This window comes from Aulonocara stuartgranti (assembly GCF_965226115.1).
Source record: "Aulonocara stuartgranti genome assembly, chromosome: 15".
In the NCBI taxonomy this organism is placed as follows: domain Eukaryota; kingdom Metazoa; phylum Chordata; class Actinopteri; order Cichliformes; family Cichlidae; genus Aulonocara; species Aulonocara stuartgranti.
The window spans coordinates 31681742-31704526 of NC_138951.1; the positions used below are offsets into that span (position 1 = coordinate 31681742).

Sequence of the window (22785 nt, forward strand, 5' to 3'; positions counted from 1 at the left end):
ACTTCCTCACACCACTGTAGTAGCTCTTTTCCAGTTTTACTGACCATAGAATGTAAGCCATCAGTGTAAATGACCAGATGTTGCCAATGGCACCCCTTTCATGTGAGCATGCTCAAACCTAGACCAGGATGGCTAGTGAATAACCAGCTTCAAGTGACCATTTATCCTATCTCCTATTGTAAGGTGGAACCAAAGATCTCAAATTTGGACTCATCAGCCCAAAGCGCAGATTTCTACTGATCTAATGTCCATTCAGTCTTTCTTTTCCCAAACAAATCTCTTCTCCTTGGTGTTTTTTACCTATTCTTTGACAATAAAGGCCCGATTCGCGCAGTCTCCTCTAAACAGTTGATGTAGAGATGTGTCTGCTACTGGAACTCTGTGTGGCATTTATCTGGGCTGTAATCTGAAGTGCTGTTAGCTTGCAATTTCTAAGGCTTATTAGCTAATCATAATAAGCTGTTAGCCAGTGAGCATGCACTGTTTTTACCCCTCAGCTGAATGAGGTATTGTCTACCTGTGGGGCAAGTGGGTGTGCGGCTCAGACACCCAACTTTATGAACAAGATAACTCAAGAATAAGTTGAAGTAAGATTTGAAAAATTTGAATTTGATTTGAAAAATCTTACTTCAGACCTCATTCACCTTGAGGTCTCTTAGGTTTCAGATGATACTTTTTCTGAAAATCTTGTCAACACGATAACACGAGAAAGATGTCAACTATGATTGATAAGATAGGTGTCTATACTAGGAGTCTGGTGGCACTGGCAGCTGCCAGTATTTTTAAAAAATAGTATGAGCAAGACTTCCAAAAAAGACTCGACTAGTTATTATCTGACTAAAGGTGAGTGGCTGAGTCCATAAACTCATCTGGAAAGTGTTTACAGAGGGCAAGGCACAAAACCACATTCTTGTAGACTTTTTTCAACCTGTTATTACCACTTTCTGGTGTCCTTGAGATAGAAGGCAAGTTTAAGGCATGTCCAAATTGGCTTTTGTTTTCAACCCAGGAAGCTACATCCATGTTTTATGCTGAGTGGGTGTGAAGTTTTTAACTGAAGGAGGCAAAGGTGGAACTTTTGGTGTTAATACTGTTGAAAATGAGTATCTAATCCGAAAGCAACTTTTAGCAAACCCGGGTTAGATATGACTTTTTTATCTTCCAGGAAAGCATTCTAGCTTGGAAGATTACCATAATGTGACCTATGACTAACACTGACTATTAGCACAATGACAAGGATGCAATGTTTACAAAAAGAATAAAAACCTCTGTGAACAAAATTATTTCCAGACATGAACACACTGACATGCAGTAACACATTCAAAGAGAATTTAAAATTACACTTAAATGATGACAAATGAACATATTTTGAAATGGGCAGTATATGTGTCAAACCTAACTCCACTTGACTGGAAGATACCTTTTTCAGGACAGTGCTACTATGCGTCACTCTCAACCAACTGGTTCTCCTTGCTTCAAACATAGCAAGCATTCTTCTCACTGACTTCCTTACCAGAAAGCAACTATTATGAATCATGTTCACTTAGGAGCTCATTTTGCATTATATAACCAAGCTTTGATTAAAAAATTTTCTCTTTCTGAAACTACCCTTTTGGATTGGTCCCTTTGCGTGTGCAGATTTCCACCTGCATTCCAAAGGATGCATGTTAGGAAAGACTGGAGTTGTAAGAGTGAATGTTTGTCTGTCTCCTTGCCTTTCATCCCATGACAGCAGGGACATTATCTTTCCACACCACCTTAGGGTACATACTGATATTACACCAGCCTGGCCACTGTTCACCTTCAGATTAGATCTCTACAACATACTTCATAGATGTTTTGTTCATTAAGTCATTGCTGTTTCTTCACATTCCATTAATAGTTTTGGTTAATTTTGCAATGCTTAAATAATTTGCATATTTCATATTTTTATTTCCATAATGTTGTTATTGCATTTCTCCATGATGTGGGAATAATATGTAGTACTTTCTGTCTGTTATCTATACCACACTCACTGCATCTCTATAGAGGTGCTACTGCCAGACTTCCTGATGGAGTTCAGACACATATCAAAATAACTGGCCACCACAATTTGATTCTAACTGCTGACCTTTGTTTCCTCTTTTAACTGTAGAAATGGTGAAAGAGGTAAACATAGTTAAAACTGTTATTAAGGGCAATAAGGGCTGTTGAAATAAAAATGCTTTGGGACTCTGTTTGAAAAAGGTCAAATATAAAACATATACAAAATAGGAAAACATAAATCAAAACCAAATATGTTTCTCCAATACATTTAAAATTAATCTTATTGGACATGTTATATGTCCTGTAAAATCCACGACACATGGGGAAGAAAATATAAAAGTGTGCTGTTGAAAAATGAAAGGATTTCTCTTGAGAACAAAATAAAAAGCTAAAGATTGAGACAGGTTACTGTAAGGTTATGTCATGGCCTAATGTGGTCCTACAGTAGTGCAAACTACAACAAAGGCGACTTCAGGTGATGTTTGGATGGTGGTAGCTGTGTAAGACAAATTGACCTTAAAATTAAGGTTGGGTTTGGGAGCGGTGGTTGTATCAGCACTGAGTAAAATAAGTCAACTACAGCCTGCTCTCATGTATGTTTTTTTTTTCACATTCTCTTAAATTTGTAATGTACTTTTAACTTAAAACTATTTTTAAAGTCTATATTGTGTATACATTTATTTAACATGTGTGGTCTGACAGCTCCTTGGCATTGCCATTGTCCATCTTCTTAACTTCTTCAGTTCAGTTTTGCTATTAGAATCTGTCCCATCTGTCACAGGGTGAAAGGTGAAGTACCCTCCGGTTTCAGGTCGTTCTTATGACAAACAAGGAAATGTTCACAAAGAGGAAGAATAAATGGATAAACACATGATTTTAGACCACATGATTTAGATTCATGATTTGGCTATTCAAGATATCTGCCAACTGTGCTGCATTTGTTCATGTTCATAGACTTGAATTGTCCTTCTTTTTGTTTGTGTGTTTATTTCTGAAGCAGCACAACTAGAAGTATGTTTTTGCATATATGCTGATTCTTCAGCAGATTCTTCATCATCTTTAAAGCTTTTTTTCTGGCAACTAGAAAAAACAGCTTTATGTTTTTATGAATGTTGTTTGTATTACGTTGTTTTCCAGATTTATTAATTCTTTGTTTTTTCATCTATTCGCGGTTTTAGTTTCTTTGTGTTCTGTGTATTTATGTCTTGATTTTCTACATTGTCTATTTTTTGATCCAGTTTTTTTTTGTATTTGTCTTTAACGCTGGCTATCAGGTTCAGTTGTCTGTAAGCATTTGCTGTTTTCTGTTTGTGTACAGTGTATACATGATTAATTTAGTCTATTCTGTGTGACAAACCGTGCATTGTTGTGATCTCCCAGAGCCTCCAACTGGAGAGACTAATTATATCTGTACAAGTGCGGGTATATGTACGTGGTGGGATGCTGCAATCACTACTGCAGGCATTAGCCTTTGCGTGCCCTAGATGGACGACTTTTACCTAATTTACCCGATACCTATACACTGTGTATTACGGTTTCACACCCGGAAGCACTGCGTGCTGTCTTGTCTTCTTCTGGCACACAGGAGTTAAACTTCTGCCTCCATGTGGACAACTTATTGACATTAACCGTTCTGTGATCAGCCATTTGCGTTGAGGAAAAGCCGCGCTGGTGGGATTATTTTCGCGCAGGCAGAGCGCAGAGCCATCCTCGCCGTCACACGGTGACATTGACACACTCGGAGTGTTTGTGCTGCTGTGCCCAAGTTGGTGCTTCGGAGCGTCCCCCAGCCTCAGCAACAATGAGCGAATACTTCAGCCTTTCGGACTGCGACGTTATCGGCTTCGACCTGGACCACACGCTCTGCCGCTACCATCTGAAAGAGACCTCCAGGGTGAGTGTGCAGCGCGCGCGGCTAGCTTCACACGCACACAACCGTACGGTGGCCGCGAGGCGCTGGCTCGCAACACATCTGGAATAGAAACAACCCGTGGCTGGCCAGCGGGCTCAGCGGGCATCTGTGGCATTTTTCACTGGCATCAAGGCTCGCTGGTGAAAACGCTGGTGTGTGCTGTGGGAGGTTTGATGTGATGTGATGATGCCGCTGCTGCAGTCACTCTGCGTGACTCACGGGGTGAACGTCGGCGGTGATGCTCACACATACATGTCTTTAAGTGTTTAAGTCCCCTCAGAGGCCTGCTGATAGCCAGCACATTTTCATACCCTTCTTCATCTGATGTCGTTAGAGTAAATAATAACAACACTGCGGACTCGCGGGGTGTTGCTGGATCCCGTGACATCGTATGACAAATAAATAACTGCTGAATCCTTGTTTCCTGCAACTTACCAAGGCCCGGAGTTCATTTGTTTTCCATCAATGTCAGATACGCACAGTTCAATTCTTTACACATATCACACAATGGATATGTCAGTGATAAAGATGTCGTCCAGTTTTAATAGACTAGTGTTTATTATCTGTGAGTGAAAACTAACTTAATGCCGTGATGTGGATTTTTCCTTTGATATTCACAAAGCATCGTACAGATATGTGTAACATGAAAGGTTTAAATACTGACAAGCTTAGTACGTGAACTCTCCAGTTTATAGTTACCTTCGGGTCTTTAGAGTCTGTGAGCACTATAATCCATTGGTTCCCTTTGTGGACCCATACTTTGTGCAGCTGTTTCTATGCTTATGCTGACTCATGGAGGTCATATTCTATAATAAGTATTTCTGTAAATAAAAAAAAAAACAAAAAACCTGAGCGGTTATGAGCAATAACTAGTTGTTCTTCATTATATCAGGGTCATAATAGGTCTTTTTTTGGCAATGAGTCTGTGTTAACTTGTTAAGAAAAGAAAAGCATGGTTTAGATATGAATAAATAAACCCCCAGTATAAATAAACCCCCAGTATAAAACATGTTGAAAAAATGCTAATAACCTTCACCAGAGAAGAATGAGGAAAGTCTTTAGTATAGCCTTAATTTGGAATATAAACCTGTATATTTTTGGCATTCTGTAGCACTCTCTGTACACTTCGGTGTGTGATGGTATGTGCTCTTTGTGTTTACAGCTTATCTACGAGAGCTTTGCCAGATATCTGGTGGAGCATAAAGGATATGACAAAGACCTGCTGAATCTAACTCCTGCTACCTGGGATTTCTGGTGAGTCAGCAGCAGCATCAGTTTTGTCGGCCTAAAGCAAAATGGGACAGAAACACGTGTAATGAATATCTGACGATCCCTCAGGTACTACATTCATCTGATATTAATGGCTAAAAAAGAAGTAACATCTTTGAAGAACAGAATGTTAACCTGCACTTCATCATTGATGAATGTATCTTTCCCTCTGCTGTGTTGACTGTTAGTAGGCCAGTACTAACCCATATCCAAGTAAAATCAATATTCGCATTCAGATGTCACTATCAGCACCCACCGAAGTGCAAGCATTCCTATTCACAGTTTTCATTTGTGTGAAGCCCTGAAGGGCAGAGTACCATTCAACCTTACTGAACATTTCATCAAACCATAGTGCAGACATATCAATTTGTTTCAAACCACAAATATTCTGCCTCTCATATGTACAAAACCAAAGAAGTGTGGACATACTGAAAGTTGTATTTTAATCACTTTTAATCAATCAAAGTCATTGCAGGAGCTCCACTTTGGTGGTTTTCTTTTAACCCTTGTGTGGTGTTCGTATTTTTGTTACTCAGCCAGTGTTCATGGGTCTGGTGGACCCGCTAGAGTTTTGGCTTTCCAAATTAACACTATCAAACAATTTTATGTCAAATTACTCAACAGATGTTTACTTCATCCCAATTACAAGCCATATGAACAGCAAACATGGTTAATTTTTTCCCTTTACCTTTGTTAGATCACATTTATGAATTAATGTGCTTCTCGTTTTTCTTTTATATAAAATGTTATAAAAAAATCTGTTATAATCAAGTGGAGTGAGTGGAAAGACACAACACATTTACACGTGAAGCAATATGTTTCACAACTAAATGGGATCAGCTGCTCATCAATGGTGACATTATGCCCAGGTTTGTAAAACAGGGGAGGTGGTGCACACACTTATCCCACACTGTCCTGATGGCAGCTAGCTTGTCTCTCTGCCGTCGAGCTGGTCTGTCGTCTCGGTTATCAAAACGGATAATCCTGGAAATTTTGTTGAAGTTTTCCAGAAACATTGATGCATGGAAAGGTTCTTGCCGGTTTCTTCATCCCACAGGGATTCTGTGGATTCCCCTTTGGACCTGAAAACTCCAGCAAGGATAAGAACCCCAAAGTAGGCCTTTGGGGTTCTTAGATGGATTTGGTCCATCTCCTTCCACCTCTCTCCAAAAACACACCTTCCTTCTAGATTACTGCAATCCAGAATAATTTTCTGGATGGAATCTGGGATGAAAAGCTCAAATGAAGACTTGATGTCCTGTCAGCCGTGTTGGCCCTGGCTTATCACAGTAGCAGCTCTGCAGGGTGGCTCATTTCTTGGGCAAGAAGACCATTCAATTTCACCAGTTATTGACATCCATATTTCTTCACTTGCTGTCTGGTGGGCTTGTTCTGGTCCTGGAGCTGGCTGCAGATGGGGTACTCGTCTTCGTTTTGTTACTAAATGGTGCTCAACCTCATCCTCTTCTTCAAAGTCACTGTCAGACTCAGAAATGTGAAATATTCTGAAACCTCTTTGTCAACATCATCATCAGAAGCCCCTCTCTCTTCCAAAATCAATTGGATGGCCCTCGCAGCAGATAATCTTTTGCCATCTTGATCAGTTGTGATAAAGAACCACACTGGCAAAGTCTTATTTATAGTATTATGCCCCTAATTTGCAGGTGGGACAGGGTATGAGAAAATAAAATTTGGATCCCTAAAGAAAGAGGGTAAAATGTGCGGGAATGTAAGAGCAGACAGTGTTGATAGTTGAATTTTCAACAATGTTGCAACTTTGTGCGGAGCAGAAGGGGAAGAAAACACTATCAGCAGCACCAGAAAGGAGGAAGACAGAGTGTGGGAACACAGGACCTACACTTTCAACACTTTTATTAGACCTGGGTCCAGTGGACCCGAACACCTTGTATGTAATGTAAATGCGTGGGGGGAGGTACAGTATGAGGTCATTGAAAATTTGTTCAGATTCATGTTCTTCACAGAAAATAAGCCAAAGCCAATGAATTTCAGGTTGAAAAAATAATTAATTGTTTAATTTTTCTTTTGAAAAAAAACTGAAAACGGGTCTCACAGACCCGAACACCATACAAGGGTTAAGTATATCTTGAGTACTTTCACCAGGACAAAAGCATGAAAAAGAATGTCCCTTATATATTCTGTATAAAAGGTATGCAAAAGTTTTACATCTGAATGGGTCAAAATTTCCTCTTCAAAAGGGATGTCAGGACACAAAAGACAAGCTAATTCTTCAGCTAATTGGCTAATGCTAGCTGGATAAGGTAGTGATAGTGTTACAAAATTCATGTTGGTGTTTTCAGGTTGAAAAGATAATTAATAATGAATCAATTTGGAGTTGTTTTTGCACTTTTATGGCATCTACACCCTGATAACAGTCTTTAAGTTACAATAAAATGCAAGAAACTTTATTGTAATTTACCCACACATTTTTTTTTTTTTTTATCAGATTTACAAAGTTGTGCATGGACACAGTCTTGTTTAATAAATGTTAGTCGTCTTGTGCTTTTACACCTGTGGCTCATTCCCTCTCCCTTTATTAGCCATGGATGGATGTAAATTCACAATAGAAATGTGTGTTTAGCAATCTTAGATCTGATATCAGACAGCAAAAGAAAAACTACTCAAAGGAGAAAGAGTAATGGAGGCTATCAACTCTACATTTAGAACAAAAGGACCTGGCAGATGTAAAAAGGAAAAAAGTACATCAGTTCGCAGAAAGAAAACATCAGCTATTTATAGCACCCATTTATTAGGGTACAATTTGAAATGTGAAAATGTTGCTGTTAAATGTTAAATATGGCTTCACCTTATTATTTTGCTCAAGTCCAAAGGTCTTGCCTTGCTTAAAAAAAAGAGTTGTAGGTATGGTCAGACGTACGCCTGGTGTTGCTATAGTTCTACAGCACATTTCCCATTTATGCAAGTTTTTGTGCATACACATTCTTTATCCATCTGGCTGTGGCGTATAAGCATTTTCCACTGAACACACGGTGAAACCAACAATTGGTAGGCTCAACAGATGGCAAACAATTGCTTGACCACTGATTTTGTACTTGTAAATCAAGTAACTGCAGATAGTTTTTCTAACAGAGACTTTTGTGTTCAGTTTTAAAGGGCTAGTGGTGGATCTGGAGGATGGAAACCTTGTAAAGCTAGCGGAAGATGGAACTGTCTTAAGGTATGAGTCTGCATCATGACAGTTTCAGCGTTCACAGAACTTCAAAGTGAGATGATAACTTTATCACGGTTTTTCTTCTGTTTGAATAGAGCGACACATGGAACCAGTGATCTCAGCACAGAAGAAATCATCAAACATTATGGCCCCAAAAGAGAGTGGAATCACTTTAATAGCCTCAGTACCTCCTTCACGAGATCTTGTATGATGTTTACATCCATCTGTATCAATCAGTAACTGTAAGCTGTTAGCTCCTGACCTCTTAATATCTCCCATATCACTAGAGACCTGTGGGTTGGTGATGTCTTCTCCTTTATATGGAAATTTCACCTATTTGGGATACCTTACTGAATAATAATCTTAAACTGAATAATAAGCTTACAGCAGATTGCATGTGAAAAACTTGATTTGAAAGGTAATATCTTTCACTGTAATGTTTTTGAAACTGTGCTTTTTTAATTTGTGGCTAAATGGTTTGTCAGTGACTTGTTGGAGCTTAAGCAGTTGAGAAGCTAATGTATATTTTCTTTATATTTTTTCACAGTTTTTTTTTTACATTTCATTCATTTGCTAATATTTTCTTTTGGTCTTTGCAGCAAAATACTACTTCTATGATAACTACTTTGATCTGCCTGGTGCCCTTCTCTGTGGACGAGTCGTTGACATGTTGCACAAGGTCATTTTTGTTTTTTTACTGTGAGATTTGTAATATTGGTTGGCATTTTCATGAAGAGAACACATACTGAAACTTAATTTATGTTTGTTTCTCAAACAGCGAGGAAATGAGGTGAATTCTGACTTTTGGAAAGACATGGTGGCTGCCATTGACCACAATTACAACACATCTGCGTTCAGAGGTAAGAATTTTATTACAAACCTGCATACATTTTAGATTTCTTATGAGAAGAACACAAATTAACACACATAGGTAATCTTTCGTTTTCAAATAAGAACTTTTATTCCATGTTTGGTCAGTGAGTGGTACATAACTTAACACATCCAAGGAGACATAGTTGTTTAGAAAAAATGGTTTGAATTTTTTTTATCTTACGTTCCTTTCCTGATCACAGTGCTTGTGAGAATGTGCTGATCTCTAATGACATATAGTACACGTTTGCCTTCTTGTATGTCTTTTTATATGTATATTACAGGAAAATTCTTAAACAACAGACATTAATAAAACAAACACAAGTAAAAGACATGCTGTAAATGTTACAGGCAGTTGTAGAGCACCACTTAAAGTATCATGTATCTTATGTTGTTATGTTTCATGGATTTTAAAATTCCAAAGGCACACACAAAGTAAACTGGGGAAAGTGATCATTTTTAATCTGCAATAAATTTCTGAACAACTTCTTAGCAAATTGAAGACATTTAATGAGGCGGTTAAACCTTTAAAACTTGTAACCACATTTTTCTTTAATCTGCAATCCAAATTCTGAACTTTGTAAAGTGATATTTTTCTCTGAGTATTTAAATGTTTTATAAGGTTTTGAGGTTTATTTGGATTTGTGAAATCACGTTGAGGCAATCAAGAACCCAGAGAAACCGCAGTGAACATTATCGGCAGCAAATATGCCATTACTCTCCTCATCAGGGACCTGAATATAGACTCTGTCACCTGTATACAGCTGGAGAACAGCACTGCCTGCCATCTCATCCAGGAAGCCCTTGTTGTACTCATCATAGGTGAAAAGAACTGGCTCCTCATTTCTGTAGAGGGCCACCAAAGCATTGGCACCATTGACATGAAAGTGATAGCTGAAATAGTAGAGGCCTGGGACCTGGCAGGTGAACACGCCACTGTGAGGGTCATAATGGTTCTCGCCATTGTACAGAATCTGGTTAAACTGAATAGGGGTTACCGCTGGGGGGTAGGCCGTGGTTAGCACAGCACTAAAAGCGGACATAGGAGCCTTAATCATCTGAGGCATCACAACCTCATGAGATTTGATTGGCATGCTCTTCTCATGGTGGTAGACCATTTCTCCTGGTGGACCAGGTGGTCCAGGAGGACCAGCAGGACCTGGGAGACCATCATGACCTCTGGAACCAGGAATTCCAGGAGGACCATGGGGACCAGGAATTCCCTTAGCTGTCAAGCCAGCTGGGCCAGGTGGACCTGGAAGACCTGGATGACCCTTGAATCCAGTGGGACCTGAAGGACCAGGAGGTCCAACGGGTCCCATTGGTCCAGGCAGTCCAGACTCACCGCTTTTACCTGGTGCTCCTGGGGCGCCAGTGTGTCCCTTTGGCCCTTGGGCACCATTAATACCTGGGAGTCCTGGGGCACCTTGATGGCCTTGTGAACCCTTTGGACCTTGAGCACCATTATGACCTGGGATTCCCGATGGACCTACTGCTCCAGGGGTACCTGGTTTTCCAGTGAAACCTGGAGCTCCCTGTTCTCCTTTGGTTCCTCTTGGGCCCGGTGCACCTACCATGCCAATGTCACCTTTGGGCCCAACTGGGCCTGTCTCACCCTGAAATCCTCTTGCACCCTGTGGGCCAGCTGGACCCATGGGACCAGTAGCACCTGGCTGACCGGTAAATCCAGTTGGGCCTGGCTCTCCTTTTTGACCAGTAGTTCCTGGACTACCGGGGGCTCCTCTGCTACCTGGAATTCCAGGTTCACCTGTTTTGCCAACACCTGGCATGCCAGGTGAGCCTGGTTGACCAGCAGGACCCTGTGGACCTTTTACTCCCATTGGTCCAGGCATACCTGGGGTGCCATTCTGACCGGGTTTTCCTGGTGCTCCTGTGCCTGGTTGCCCAGTATGACCCTTTGGCCCTTGCACACCCATTGGTCCAGGTGAACCATCTCTTCCAGGCTCACCAGGCTTGCCAGGTTCTCCAGGATAACCGGTGGCACCAGGTTTACCAATTCCAGGTTTTCCAGGCATTCCAGATGGGCCCATTGGCCCAACAGGCCCTGCTGGTCCTTGAACGCCAGGAACTCCAATGCCTCTCTCTCCTTTGGGTCCATGAAGACCAGGAATTCCAGGATGTCCCTTTAAACCAGGCTCTCCTCTTGGACCCATTGCTCCAGAGATCCCAGCTGGTCCAGGTTTTCCAACAGAAGAAAGTCCAGCAGGTCCAGGAGATCCAGGGGTACCAGGTGCACCTCTGTGACCCATTGGTCCAGTTGCGCCAGGCTGACCTCTTTCTCCAGGCTTTCCAGGGGCGCCTGGTTTTCCAGGGCTACCTGAGACACCAGGTTTACCTGCTTGAGTGAAACCAGGTGGTCCGGGTGGTCCAGGTGGGCCTTGTGGTCCAGTGTGTCCAACACCACTCTTTCCAGGAGGTCCAGGAGGTCCCATTGGTCCTGGCTCACCTGGAGGACCTTGAGGGCCTGGCTGGCCTTCAACAGCTAGGGATTACAAAAACCCACAAAAAAAGTAATTAATCAGTTGATAGAATGTATATGTCAAAATGTTATTATGCCTCCGTTTTTTCTGGTTTTAGCTTTTGGTCAGCTCTATCTTTATCTTTGAATTTAGTAAATGTATTGATGAACTGAAATTGAATTTATATGTTGAGATAGTGGCTTCATAATAGAGCATCTTGTGTCCATTTATTGTACAGCCTTTTATGACCCTTGAATAACCCTGACATCTGATATCTTCTCCATAAGATCACAATCTGACTTGAAACACTGATCCCTGTAAATTGTGGAGTGGGTTTTTCACAGCATGATCTTCACAGCACAGTAATCTGTGGTGTTGCTCCCACACAGTTTATGCTTGCTGGTATAAGACCCAGTTGTACCCTCTCCTATGAACAGCAGCTGTATATGTCCACCCAATACTGCACCCATCCTTTTCCTGTACTGCCCATGCTAGTAAATGTGTAGTTGGTGGCATCAAATCAACATCATCTTAATGCATTTCGTGCCATATAAAGTACAATACAAGTACAAGTAATGGCTAAAGTGGGATGAATATGTGTGCTAAACTGGTGCATAATGCCAGTTTGTAGTGGAAGTTAGTGTTCACTAAATTTACAGCTATAATATAGGTGTAGTTAAGCATAGTTCCTTTTCTCCAACAATACAAACTATTTATAGCTTTACTCCAATTTAACAGTAGATAGGGAGCATCATGGACAAAGTTGGCAGTTTGTTCTTCAAACCTAAGGTAACACACATAACTTCCAGACAGTCTAGTTGTGTTGTCTCTTGACCTCTTAACATCAAACAGGTTGCTAGCAGACTGGTTTGGATTAGGATTAGGTTCACATATACCATGTATCAGGAGTTTTTGTCTTTTTTGAAATATGCAAATAGAAATCGTTAAAAAATGGGGGGTTAACTGCAGGATCAAAATGCATGTAAGAGATTTGATTTGAAAGGCAACATTTTTTAGTTTCTGAAAATATGCCCGTTTGGTGAAAATCAACCCTAACCTCAAGTCTTTTGCAGATGACATGGCTGAGATTAAGAGATTACATTTGTTGTTCATGCATTGGAATTTTTACTGATGACTTAAACTTACATGTATTATTTTTCAGTTTGGTACTATCTTAAAGTTAATTTAATACTTTTAGTGAAAGTAAAGTAAAGGACACAGTTTCCAGAGCTGTCTACCTTTAAGTATCTTTATAAATAATATAATTATCATTTTCATTTCTACTGTAAAAATGAAAACCTGAGCACTCTGAGCTTTAATATTAACAAGACAAATCATTTATATAAATGCTGTAGCTTTTCATCATAACTCTGGATGCATCCTTGTCAAATGAAGCCCTGTCAGAGAAACAAATCAAATGGTGCTGGCCTCTCTTTTGAGATGGTGTTTTGAGAAAAAAAAGTTCTCTGAGAGGGCTATCATTTTCCTGTCACATAAAGGCTGTGCTTGAAACCTCACAGGAGATGTTTGTCCAGAAGTGGGAATTTTTGGCAGCCAAGAAAACCACAAAATGAAGGTGATGATACTGGCCTCGGTAGCTAACCCCTGATCTGAACTGCGTGTTGCCTGTAAACACTGTGCATGGTTAGGCTCACATTCCATGTAGTGTCATTATCCACGCTCAGTTTGGCTGCTTCAGTAAATACCCCCTCAGTCTGACTCTTGATTCTGTCTTTTATATTAGAAAGACTGTTTCCATTCTTTCAGCTGAGTGAAGGTCCATTAAATTTGCTGTGGTTTGTTTGGGAGATTTACTGTTTGAACTTATGAGAGCATTTCTCCGCAGCCTGTATAGGTTTTTTTCCCCTTGTAATTGTATGGTGTGATTTTAATACCACAAGGCACTTTGCGAGGGCGTGCCTGCAACGTGGTCGCAGCATCTGTTTTGGAGATTTGTCAAATTTGAGCTTGCATTGTTGACTTTGAAATCTAGATTTACGTAAAGGCACACAAGTCAAACCACATCAGAGCAAAGCAGCAGAAATAAGTCCTTCTGAAAGTTTGACTCTTTGTTTTGTTGGGGTATAAAATTTAGTTTTAGGCATCATCTTGGTTGCTGTGTCATAACTACTGCTTTGTTTTTTATGACACATGCAGTATACACAGCTTTCCTCTTTAAACTTAATTTATCCAGAGCACAAGTGCTTGCTTACAGCCCTACCCCACCTTTCAGTTATATACAGCGGTACACAGCAGTTTACTTGGCCTGCTTGATAGCACTTAATTAAGGAGGGTGGCACTTTCCATATGTATATGAGTCAGGAGTTTGCCAGGATATGTGACATTCGTAGCGATGATAATTATGATGAGGATAATGACGTGTAGCTTGTTGAAAGATTGTCTTCAACCTATGTAAAAGGCTGCTGTGTTTGCAGGGTTCATGCAGGTTATCAGATCAGCGGTGACAGCTCAAACGGCAATTTTTGTCGTGAGGTGGTGACTTGAAAACCTTGCTTTGAGTTTCCTTTTTAAACCTCTTAATGTCCACCAGGTTGCTGGCAACCAGTTTAAGGGACGGAGTTAGGGACGGAGTTAGGCTTAGGTTCACATCTCCTCCCTTTATATGGAATATTCAGGCTAGCATACCCAAACTGGAATCTTGTAACAGTATGAGGCAAAAATGTCTGTAAAAGGCAAAATCTTCAAGTTTTTAAAGCTATGCTTATTTAGTATGTGGCTAGAACCCTACATGGTTTGCAAGCAACCCAGTGAATATTATAAGTTTTATTAAAAATTACTACTATTTTATTTTGGTCAAGTTTTTAAACCTTTATACCTTTTGTAACTTAATGTCCACCAGGTCAGTGCTGACCTTTGTAGAGTTTGGTGAACTGTACGCTTAAAATAAATGTATGCCCAATGCAGGATCTTGTAGTTTCTGACAGTATGTGGCTAAAATGAAACCCGACCATGACCATGACCCTGGTCTTCAGTAACCTGGTGGGCATTAAAGATGGTAGTATTGGAATGATATGGCTTAATTCATCTTATTCATCATTTGTACTGTTTCCCTCATTTTTCCAGCAATAGAGCAGGTTACAAAATATGACAAGTGTCATCTATTCCTTTTTAGCACTTTCATTTGGTTTTAACTGCTCAACAAAAATGTGATGGATTATGAAACTGATGGAGTCTAAAAGAGGTGTGCGTTCCAGCCTGCAGTCATTTGAACACTGGGCTTGTCTGGAGTTAACATACTAAAAGAAATAGATGCACTTTTTGCATGTTTTTTTAAGGCATGTTTTCTATTCTGGCTCCTCCTCGATTTGTTATTGGGATTTTTATGAAAATAAAACACACACAATAAAACTCACCATGACTCTTGACAGGGTAGGGAGTCTTGCTCACTTTTGGGACATGATAATACCTCTCAGGCGTTGCCTCAGCTAATGCTAGGAGGACGAGGAGGAGGCTTGTTACCCTCAGGTCCATCTTGTGACGCTAAACCTGCAAAGACAAAAAAGAAAATCACTTTTATGAGAAAAAGCATCTTCACATACAATCAGTGCAAGTGGAGGAGATGGCCAAAAATTAAACTGGCTTGTCCTTTTAAAAAAAAATAAAAATCATACATCTATTGATTCACTGCTAGAGGAACATTTTGTTGGATCGGCACTCTCAGGTGCAATCTCTCTCCTGGTGTAAACCCAGCTGCAGCACATGGCTCATTACAGTCAGCACTCTGACCCACCTCTCAGTCAGAGCCAGGCTCCAGCTGGGAATCCCCTGATACATTCCCCTGAAATCAGGCAAAAGCCACCTTACCGGGAAGGTTTAGGCCTCTGGAGAAACAGTGGGGAACTTGGGAGGCTGCTGTCCCGGCGTGGTGCTCGTATATCCTTAGTTGTGGAGTCTCTCTTGACTGAGCGGCTGCTGCTGCTTCCCAGGGCACTGGGCTCAAGGTATTTATACTGGTCTTTAGCAGCGTGGAGGATCTGCCTGCTGGAAGTTCCTCCCTTATTCTGATGTCATCTTTAATGATGGTGCCATGTCACTTGTCACTCTAGGGTGATTTTCTCTCTCTCTCTCTCCTCACTCCTTCTGGTTCTCTCTGTCTGTGCGGAGCAGCAGCAGTCAGGGGATTCCTAGCAGACTTTCTATGGGTGACATGTCCCAGTGAGGGTGATCTGTGAACATAACACCTTTAACAGCTCTTTTGACTGGCACTCTTGTGACAGATGTCTGCGTTAGTGTCCCTGTTTAGCATTTTTAATTGCACAAACATAGGTGTTTTCTTAAAGTCTAAAAACATCAAGTTATTGACTAAGTGGGTGGGGACGGGATGTTTTTTCTGGAAAAGTAAAGACTGCAAGTCTGACAATATTTTCCTCCAGTCGGAAGGCTCTGTACTGGTCAGGCTGTGGTGTGCTATATGGAGCAGACAGCTATTTTCAGTCACATTGGGTTAAATGTGAATTTGCACCCATCTTTTAATGGGTGTTGGAAACTTTCCCTTTCTCATGTGTAATTTTCAGCAGACTGTGTGTATTCTTCTAAACGCATTTCCAAACTCAGCAGTCTGACCTTTCATTTGTGTTCAGGTTTATATTTCTCAGAGTAAAAACATGTCATGATGCTGGCATGTTTATGTCTGTATATTGTCTGTGTAATTTTTGCAAACCAGTCTGTGGTTTTTGAGGCTGAGATCCACAGTGCAGCTTTGAAACACCAGGAGGCAGAAGTGAGGTTTTTTTTCTAAGACGCTCACCTGCTTCGTCCTGTGAGAAGCCTCCTGTTTGCGCTTCAGGCTCAGGGAGCTGGGTGCTGCTCTACCAGTGCAGCTGGAGGATAGCTGGAGTGAAGTTATTGTTAGTGTGGGATTTTTTGTTTTTGTTTTTTTTTTAATGGCAGTCTGTGTTACAGAGAAAAAAAAACTAAATTGTGTAATTGGACAATGATCTAAAGCTACATATCTGAAAAAGGCATTCTGCTTTAGTTTTAATGTTTAACAACAGTCATTTACTAATCATTTAAGATCAATGTTTAGACAAAAATAATAAAAACATATTAAAACCTTTCAAAATAAATGATCACTTTGCTGTCTGCAACACATTTTTAAAAAGTTGTGAAAGAGGCAGCAATAATTGTACGGTTTTTACTAAGTTAACTACCTTTAATTTAGCAAACTCCCACCGTAAGGGTGTGTTTTAACTGATGAAACTGTGTCGTACTCAGGCTCGGACATCTGATTGCTGCCTTTTATAAGTTTATTCCACAACCATAAACTAACACCAGTACAGTAACCGTGCCTTTACAGATGCCAGGTAATCAACTGAAAGACACAAAATAAAACAACCATACAACATTAACAAAGCAACACTATTAATGACAGTACAGTTTAGTAATAGTCATATTTATAGCTTTAACACGTTACTTGGTTAACACAGAAACTCACCAGCTCCGCTTCATCAGTCATAACAGCGATATCAATGAAAAGAAGATCCGGCAGGTAGGATCTATGAGCGGCCATTAACACGTACCATCCCAGACTTAGATAAATCACTCCGTCTTAAATAAATTTGTCATTTAAAGCAAATATGAGTCTGGCTGATAATAAATCACAACAAACAAATTGGCATGTTAGTAATATGGGAAGAAACCACACAGTAATAGACTAGGACAGTTATCTAATATCAAGCAAAAAAATAAACAGTAATTAGGAGAAAAAAAAAGAGCATCCCAGAGAAACTGAATCCCTCAGAAGTAAAGATGAGAATGAAACACTTTTTGGGCAAATAGTTTCATAGAGTAGTAGATTTTAAGAGAATTCTGGGATTTTAGCATTTACAATACATAATAGAAAACAATCCCTTTATGCAACAGATAGGGCTGAAAACCAATACTGCATGATGGTGATGATTATATAAGTCTTTATTGTCAACATGTTTGAAGAAAACGTGGTCAAGGCCCTTTTTCCTTCCTGTACTGTACCTTGAAAAAACATATTTTTTGCGCTTTTTAAAGTGGGGGATGTTTATACATTGCTTCAGGGTTAGAGTAGGTTGTAGGGAGTTGTGATCTTTGGGTCTTTAGACAGCACTACATCATTCTGGAAATCACAACACGGGCACAGGACCACTCCAGAAACCACTGAACAATGAATTAGAGCCAAGTTTATTTAAGATGGATTGACAAGAAGTGGTGTGTGCTAATAATCAAACCCGCTTATTATCAGCACCAAGTTAAAATAGCAGGACAATGCCAAACTCCCCTGCCAGCAGTCTAGACCTGCTACCCTCTGAAAGTGTTATGAAATGGAAGCTTGAATAAGAAAACATGTGCCATTCAAGACTGTAGCAGTTGTAGCAATTGGACTCTTCACTTCCACAATGCTTATGCTACAGTCATAGTAGGCAAAACAGTGACCAGAGGTTGTGGTGCAAACAAAATTATTGCAACCATGTGCAGTGAACTTGTGATTTCAATGCTTTTGGTTCCTTCAACAATGGGGACCAGATTGGTGTTCACTTGCAGTCATCAAGTCAGCAAGTTTCGTGCATCTAAATGGTGATAAAATGGCCAGAAGTCAGAGTCAGTCCGCTGTCTGTTAAATTGCCAATGATTGGGTCAAGAAACTCAAAAATTCCTGCTCCAGTAACATGGTTGTTGTAGAATGGCAATTTAACTAAAAGATGACCAAGAGCTTAGCAAACACTGTTTTTTTTTCTGACTAACTTCTTTTTTTCTCTCATTTGTACTTTGGTGTGACCAGGCAAGTAAAGGTGTAGTGAAATGGAGCATTTGGTATTAAATTCTTAAGGAAGGAGGAAGGTTTAACATTCTTTACAAAAAGTCCAACCAGACGGAATTGATGCTGCAGCCACTGGACGAACTTCCCAGGTGGAAGGAGTTATCATTTTCTGACTCCTGTCCCATTAAATGTACTAAAGGCCATCACTGTAATACTTTAATGTTACAGTGTTACAGGCGTTTCCATTCGTGACCCATGCATGTGGACTGCTTGTTTTTTGTAATTGTCCTATGATCCTCACTGACATGCAGATCATTTACTTTCAGTCACATTTATCCCTCTGTTTCATGCTCTTTTGTTACTTAAATGTGAAGAATCATCTGCGACTGTGCTCCTGGAATTTGTTTGAAAAAGTACAGAACTTTCAAACAATACTTGTTAGATGGGTGGCTGTAGCTCAGGAGGTAGAGCAGGTCACCTACTGATCGGAAGGTTGGAGGTTCAATCCCAGGCTCCTCCAGTCTGCATGCCAAGTATCCTTGGGCAAGATACTAACCCCAAGTTGCTCTCCGATGCATCCATCGGAGTATGAATGTGTGTGAGTGTAGTTAGAAAGTACTCAGTATAGAGGTAGTGCTTGTGAGAATGGGTGTGACTGGGTGAATGTGGCGTGTTGTATAGAGCTCTTTGAGTACTCTGGGAGAGTAGAAAAGCGCTATATAAGAATCAGTCCATTTACCATTTAGATGACTGAGTGGACCATCTATCTTTTATCACACTTGTAGCTGTGGCCAGTAGGTTCTCATATGACATCAGTTGGCTAGAACAAGCTTTGGTTTGGCTACAAGTTAATAGCTTGAAGCCAAGCAAGCAGTTGTAATTTATCTAGGAGTTGCCATACTGAGATTGGGGATGGGCATTTAAAGCAAAAATACTATTTGATGTTCACAGAGAACTATTCGGACTAATTCCATCTTTAACTGTGGGAGATGCTCTAATGGGTGTCACCACTGGTTTTGTAGCTTAACCAAAGGTCAAGACCGTGGCCATGGTTAACTCTGGCTCCACCCTTCCTGGTAAGATTGAGTTTCATTAGGCTCCACTCGCAGCCCATGTGATATTTATACATTCAGTGAGTAGTTTTTTTTAAATTGGTTTTTCTGTTTCTCTTTCTGCCTCACATGACATTTTTTTACACATGTCAAGTAGAATAAATGCAAAATTCAGTAAGCAAAAAAAAAAAGAAATCAATGAAATTAACAAAATCAAATTAATGAAATAAGAATAAATAATTGTATTATCAATAAACATCATGAATTGTATCTAAAAGTGGTTGTGAAGTAATCCTGATGATAGCCTGACATGGTTGAGGTTGACAACCAGTACAACTCTGACTCATGACTTATCCAAGTAATGCTTTCTGCAGCTTAAACTGTGTTAACTTCCTGATCTTCATCAGCTTACATCTGCTGTACATAAGAATCGTGACTGGCCTGGGACTGTGTAATATATCTGTGGTTTTAGAAAAGCCTTTCCTCCGCTTTCACCGTATCATTTACCCTGCCAGCCACAGATGAGCATTCAGCGAGCCATGGGCATCTTCGGTAAACTCTTTGAATGAAATGACAGAGTAGCGTGGGAGGTGGAGTCGACATTTAACAAGTTTCTAAGCTGCAGATACGCCATTGCATCTCACCATGAAAGTGGCAGTGACCGCAGTGAGGCATGGCTCCTTTTTTATTTCAATTGGATTACTTTTTTCCATTTTGGTGTGTCAGAATTAATGCCTCCCTATCTAAATCTGGCCGCTGTGAGGTTTATTGTAAACGGCTACTTAGATTCACAGCCTGTATTTGGGCGAGTTTGTGCTGTGTATGGTAAAAAGCAGTCATAAAGCAAAAACATGTAATTAGGAGGGGAGATGAGCTCGATAAGAATTAGTCTTCAGTGTTTTCAGACACCTTGTGATGGCAGGCTGGGTTGCACTTGTGGGAAGGGTCTGCTGTAAACGTTGTTTTGCCCCTCCAAACATTAACACACTGCCGCTTCATTCCAGACATGACTTAATTCTTCTTCAATGGCTTTAATTAACTCTAACAGAGTTTGTCCCCCCACTATACTCAGCCTCTGTTTTCCACATTAACTTGAAACATGTTTATGATTAAGTCACATTTGTGTTTTCTGTGATTCTGAAAAAATGTACTCTGCACCTCAGCTGGCAGAGGAACGCTCACACCTTTTGTTGTCCTTTTTCCAGTTTGTGTTGTCTTTTTTAAAATCCCATTGTGTGTTTTTCTATAGTTGAATGCATTTTCCCCCAGATTTAGCCCAGGAATAAACAGTATATTGGACAGTATCAAACCGGCAAATTAAAATCCAAATCCAATTCAAAAATTGGATGTGTTGTTAAATGACTACTGAATTGTAATTTGTATCTTTGGACAGAAAGTCCAGTGTGGTGTGTCTCGGTGTGTCTGTAACTGTTGGATGTAAAAAAAAAAAAAAAAAAAAGGACAGTCAGTGGTATTTGCATAAACTAGTAACGCACACATAAATGCACTCGGCAAAACTACACAAAACAAGTAAATGTACATGGGATACAACGTTAAGAACAAAAACAACCAAAATGTATGAATTTTGGTGCCAACAAAATCTGATAGCTCAGTGTCATTGTCTCTGGCCAATAGGCAGGGGTAAAAATATTTGAATTTTTTAGTAACTGCGTCCAGGTAATTTAAAATACCCATAATGCCATAATGGCTCAGTCACACGGTCCCCAACCTTTTTTGCGCCACGGACCAGTTTATGCCCAACAATATTTTCACGGACCGGCCTTTAAGGTGTCGCGGATAAATACAACAAAATAAAACTAGTACCAGTACCAAAAAAAAGAAGATTTATTCATAATACACGTGAAAAGACCCAGGAAAACCGAGTTAACGATAAAAATGATAACAAAATAACGCTGAAAACCGATAAAAACTCTGAAAACCATACATTTCATACCTGAGCCTCAACTCTCGCGGCCCAGTACCAAACGACTCACGGACCAGTACCGGTCCGAGGCCCGGGGGTTGGGGACCGCTGCACTAGAGTGAAAGTAGGGTCGCAACCTCTTTGTGTTTGGGAAAAATCTGGTTGCCCTTAGTTATGTTTGATTACCTAGAAATTAAACATGAGGCACTATCAACCTCTGTGTGATAATGTGTTCCAATCTGGGAACCTATCACCTGCTGACTGGATGCTGTTGTTATTGGTGCATGCAAACTGTGACATCATCACACAGCCAGCCTTGACCTGCTGCAGTCAGAAGAAGTCAAAAAAGAAAACAAAGCGTTACTGAGGTTTTTCCAGAGCTTCCTACAAGCATTTCATCCGTCTTCTGGGGGCAACAAGACAAGACCTACAAGACTTACATAATTTCCTTAGGGATTATTAAAGTAATATGATTCTGAAGATTTTCTGTGCCAGAAAACTTTATGAATGAAATGAAAAGACCATCAAAAACCATCACTTAAATCATATGAAATGACAGTTTCAAGATTGCATTCGATTGCAAATGTCTTTAATCTTTTGCTCTTAGTAAAACTCAGACTGCAAGAGGACTACAACCAGGATCCAGAAAACTCCCTGATCCTGTGTGCACATACGCAGGGATTTTTAGAGATGACCCCAAATTAAATAAATTTTTTAAATTAATTAAATTTATGCAGTGGACTTTTTTCTTAGCTGCCATCCACACCCATGTGATGTTAGTAAGTTAGTCAGGCTAGCTCTTTGTTAATCTGTTGACCCCAAACCAATGTTTGGGCTCCATTTGTAGCCAAATACTCACAGAGGCATGGACTCTGTAAGACCTCTGAAAGTGTCCTCTGGTGTCTGGTGTCAAGAAGTTATCTTTAGATCATTTTAAAATTAGACTCACCCCAGCAGTCTCTTCCTAATTTATTCCCTTTCAGACCACTCTCAGCAAATGCCACAAAATAATACACAGCTACCGACTAGGTGCACCCCAGCCACATGAGAACATCTAAAAAGAAATGTCACTGATATTTATATCAGCGTTTTAGTAGCCTCCTCATCTAAGACCCAAGTCATTCTCTTGTCATTTGTGATATATAATGCAGATTTTCTCATCTTCCTATCTTTTCCTTTACACATTGTTTGTTTGGTTTTGTTTTTGGGTTTTTTTTTTGTCTCCATATTGTCCTGAGCCCTGCAGCCTGACAGAAAGAGGAAAATAATTGCAGGTTGATGTGCCTAAGGAAACAAGGAAGAGTGGAAAGCA

General features: G+C 40.2%; 2 protein-coding genes across 2 annotated transcripts in view; one reads left to right on the top strand and one right to left on the bottom strand.

Moving 5' to 3' along the window:
- Positions 1 to 3495: 3495 nt before the first annotated feature.
- Positions 3496 to 22785, top strand: part of nt5dc1 (5'-nucleotidase domain containing 1) — a 77553-nt gene continuing 58263 nt past the window's right edge. The window contains exons 1-6 of the mRNA XM_082505355.1: positions 3496 to 3919; positions 5100 to 5191; positions 8331 to 8402; positions 8492 to 8601; positions 8996 to 9075; positions 9175 to 9256. Coding sequence (XP_082361481.1) covers positions 3827 to 3919; positions 5100 to 5191; positions 8331 to 8402; positions 8492 to 8601; positions 8996 to 9075; positions 9175 to 9256 — 529 coding nt within the window. The 5' untranslated portion in view covers positions 3496 to 3826. The remainder of the gene's footprint in view (positions 3920 to 5099; positions 5192 to 8330; positions 8403 to 8491; positions 8602 to 8995; positions 9076 to 9174; positions 9257 to 22785) is intronic.
- Positions 9334 to 15705, bottom strand: col10a1b (collagen, type X, alpha 1b). Its single transcript, XM_082505319.1, has 3 exons — positions 15572 to 15705; positions 15121 to 15253; positions 9334 to 11769 (listed from the first exon to the last, which is right to left on the bottom strand). The coding sequence occupies exons 2-3, from the start codon at positions 15236 to 15238 to the stop codon at positions 9917 to 9919; spliced, it is 1971 nt and encodes a 656-aa protein (XP_082361445.1). The 5' UTR covers positions 15239 to 15253; positions 15572 to 15705; the 3' UTR covers positions 9334 to 9916.

Excerpts from the sequence above, each read along its gene's own strand:
- col10a1b (XM_082505319.1), bottom strand. The coding sequence starts at position 15,238 with ATGGACCTGAGGGTAACAAGCCTCCTCCTCGTCCTCCTAGCATTAGCT. Across the intron at positions 11,770-15,120 it reads CTACCCTGTCAAGAGTCATG|CTGTTGAAGGCCAGCCAGGC; the intron begins GTGAGTTTTATT and ends TGTAATCCCTAG.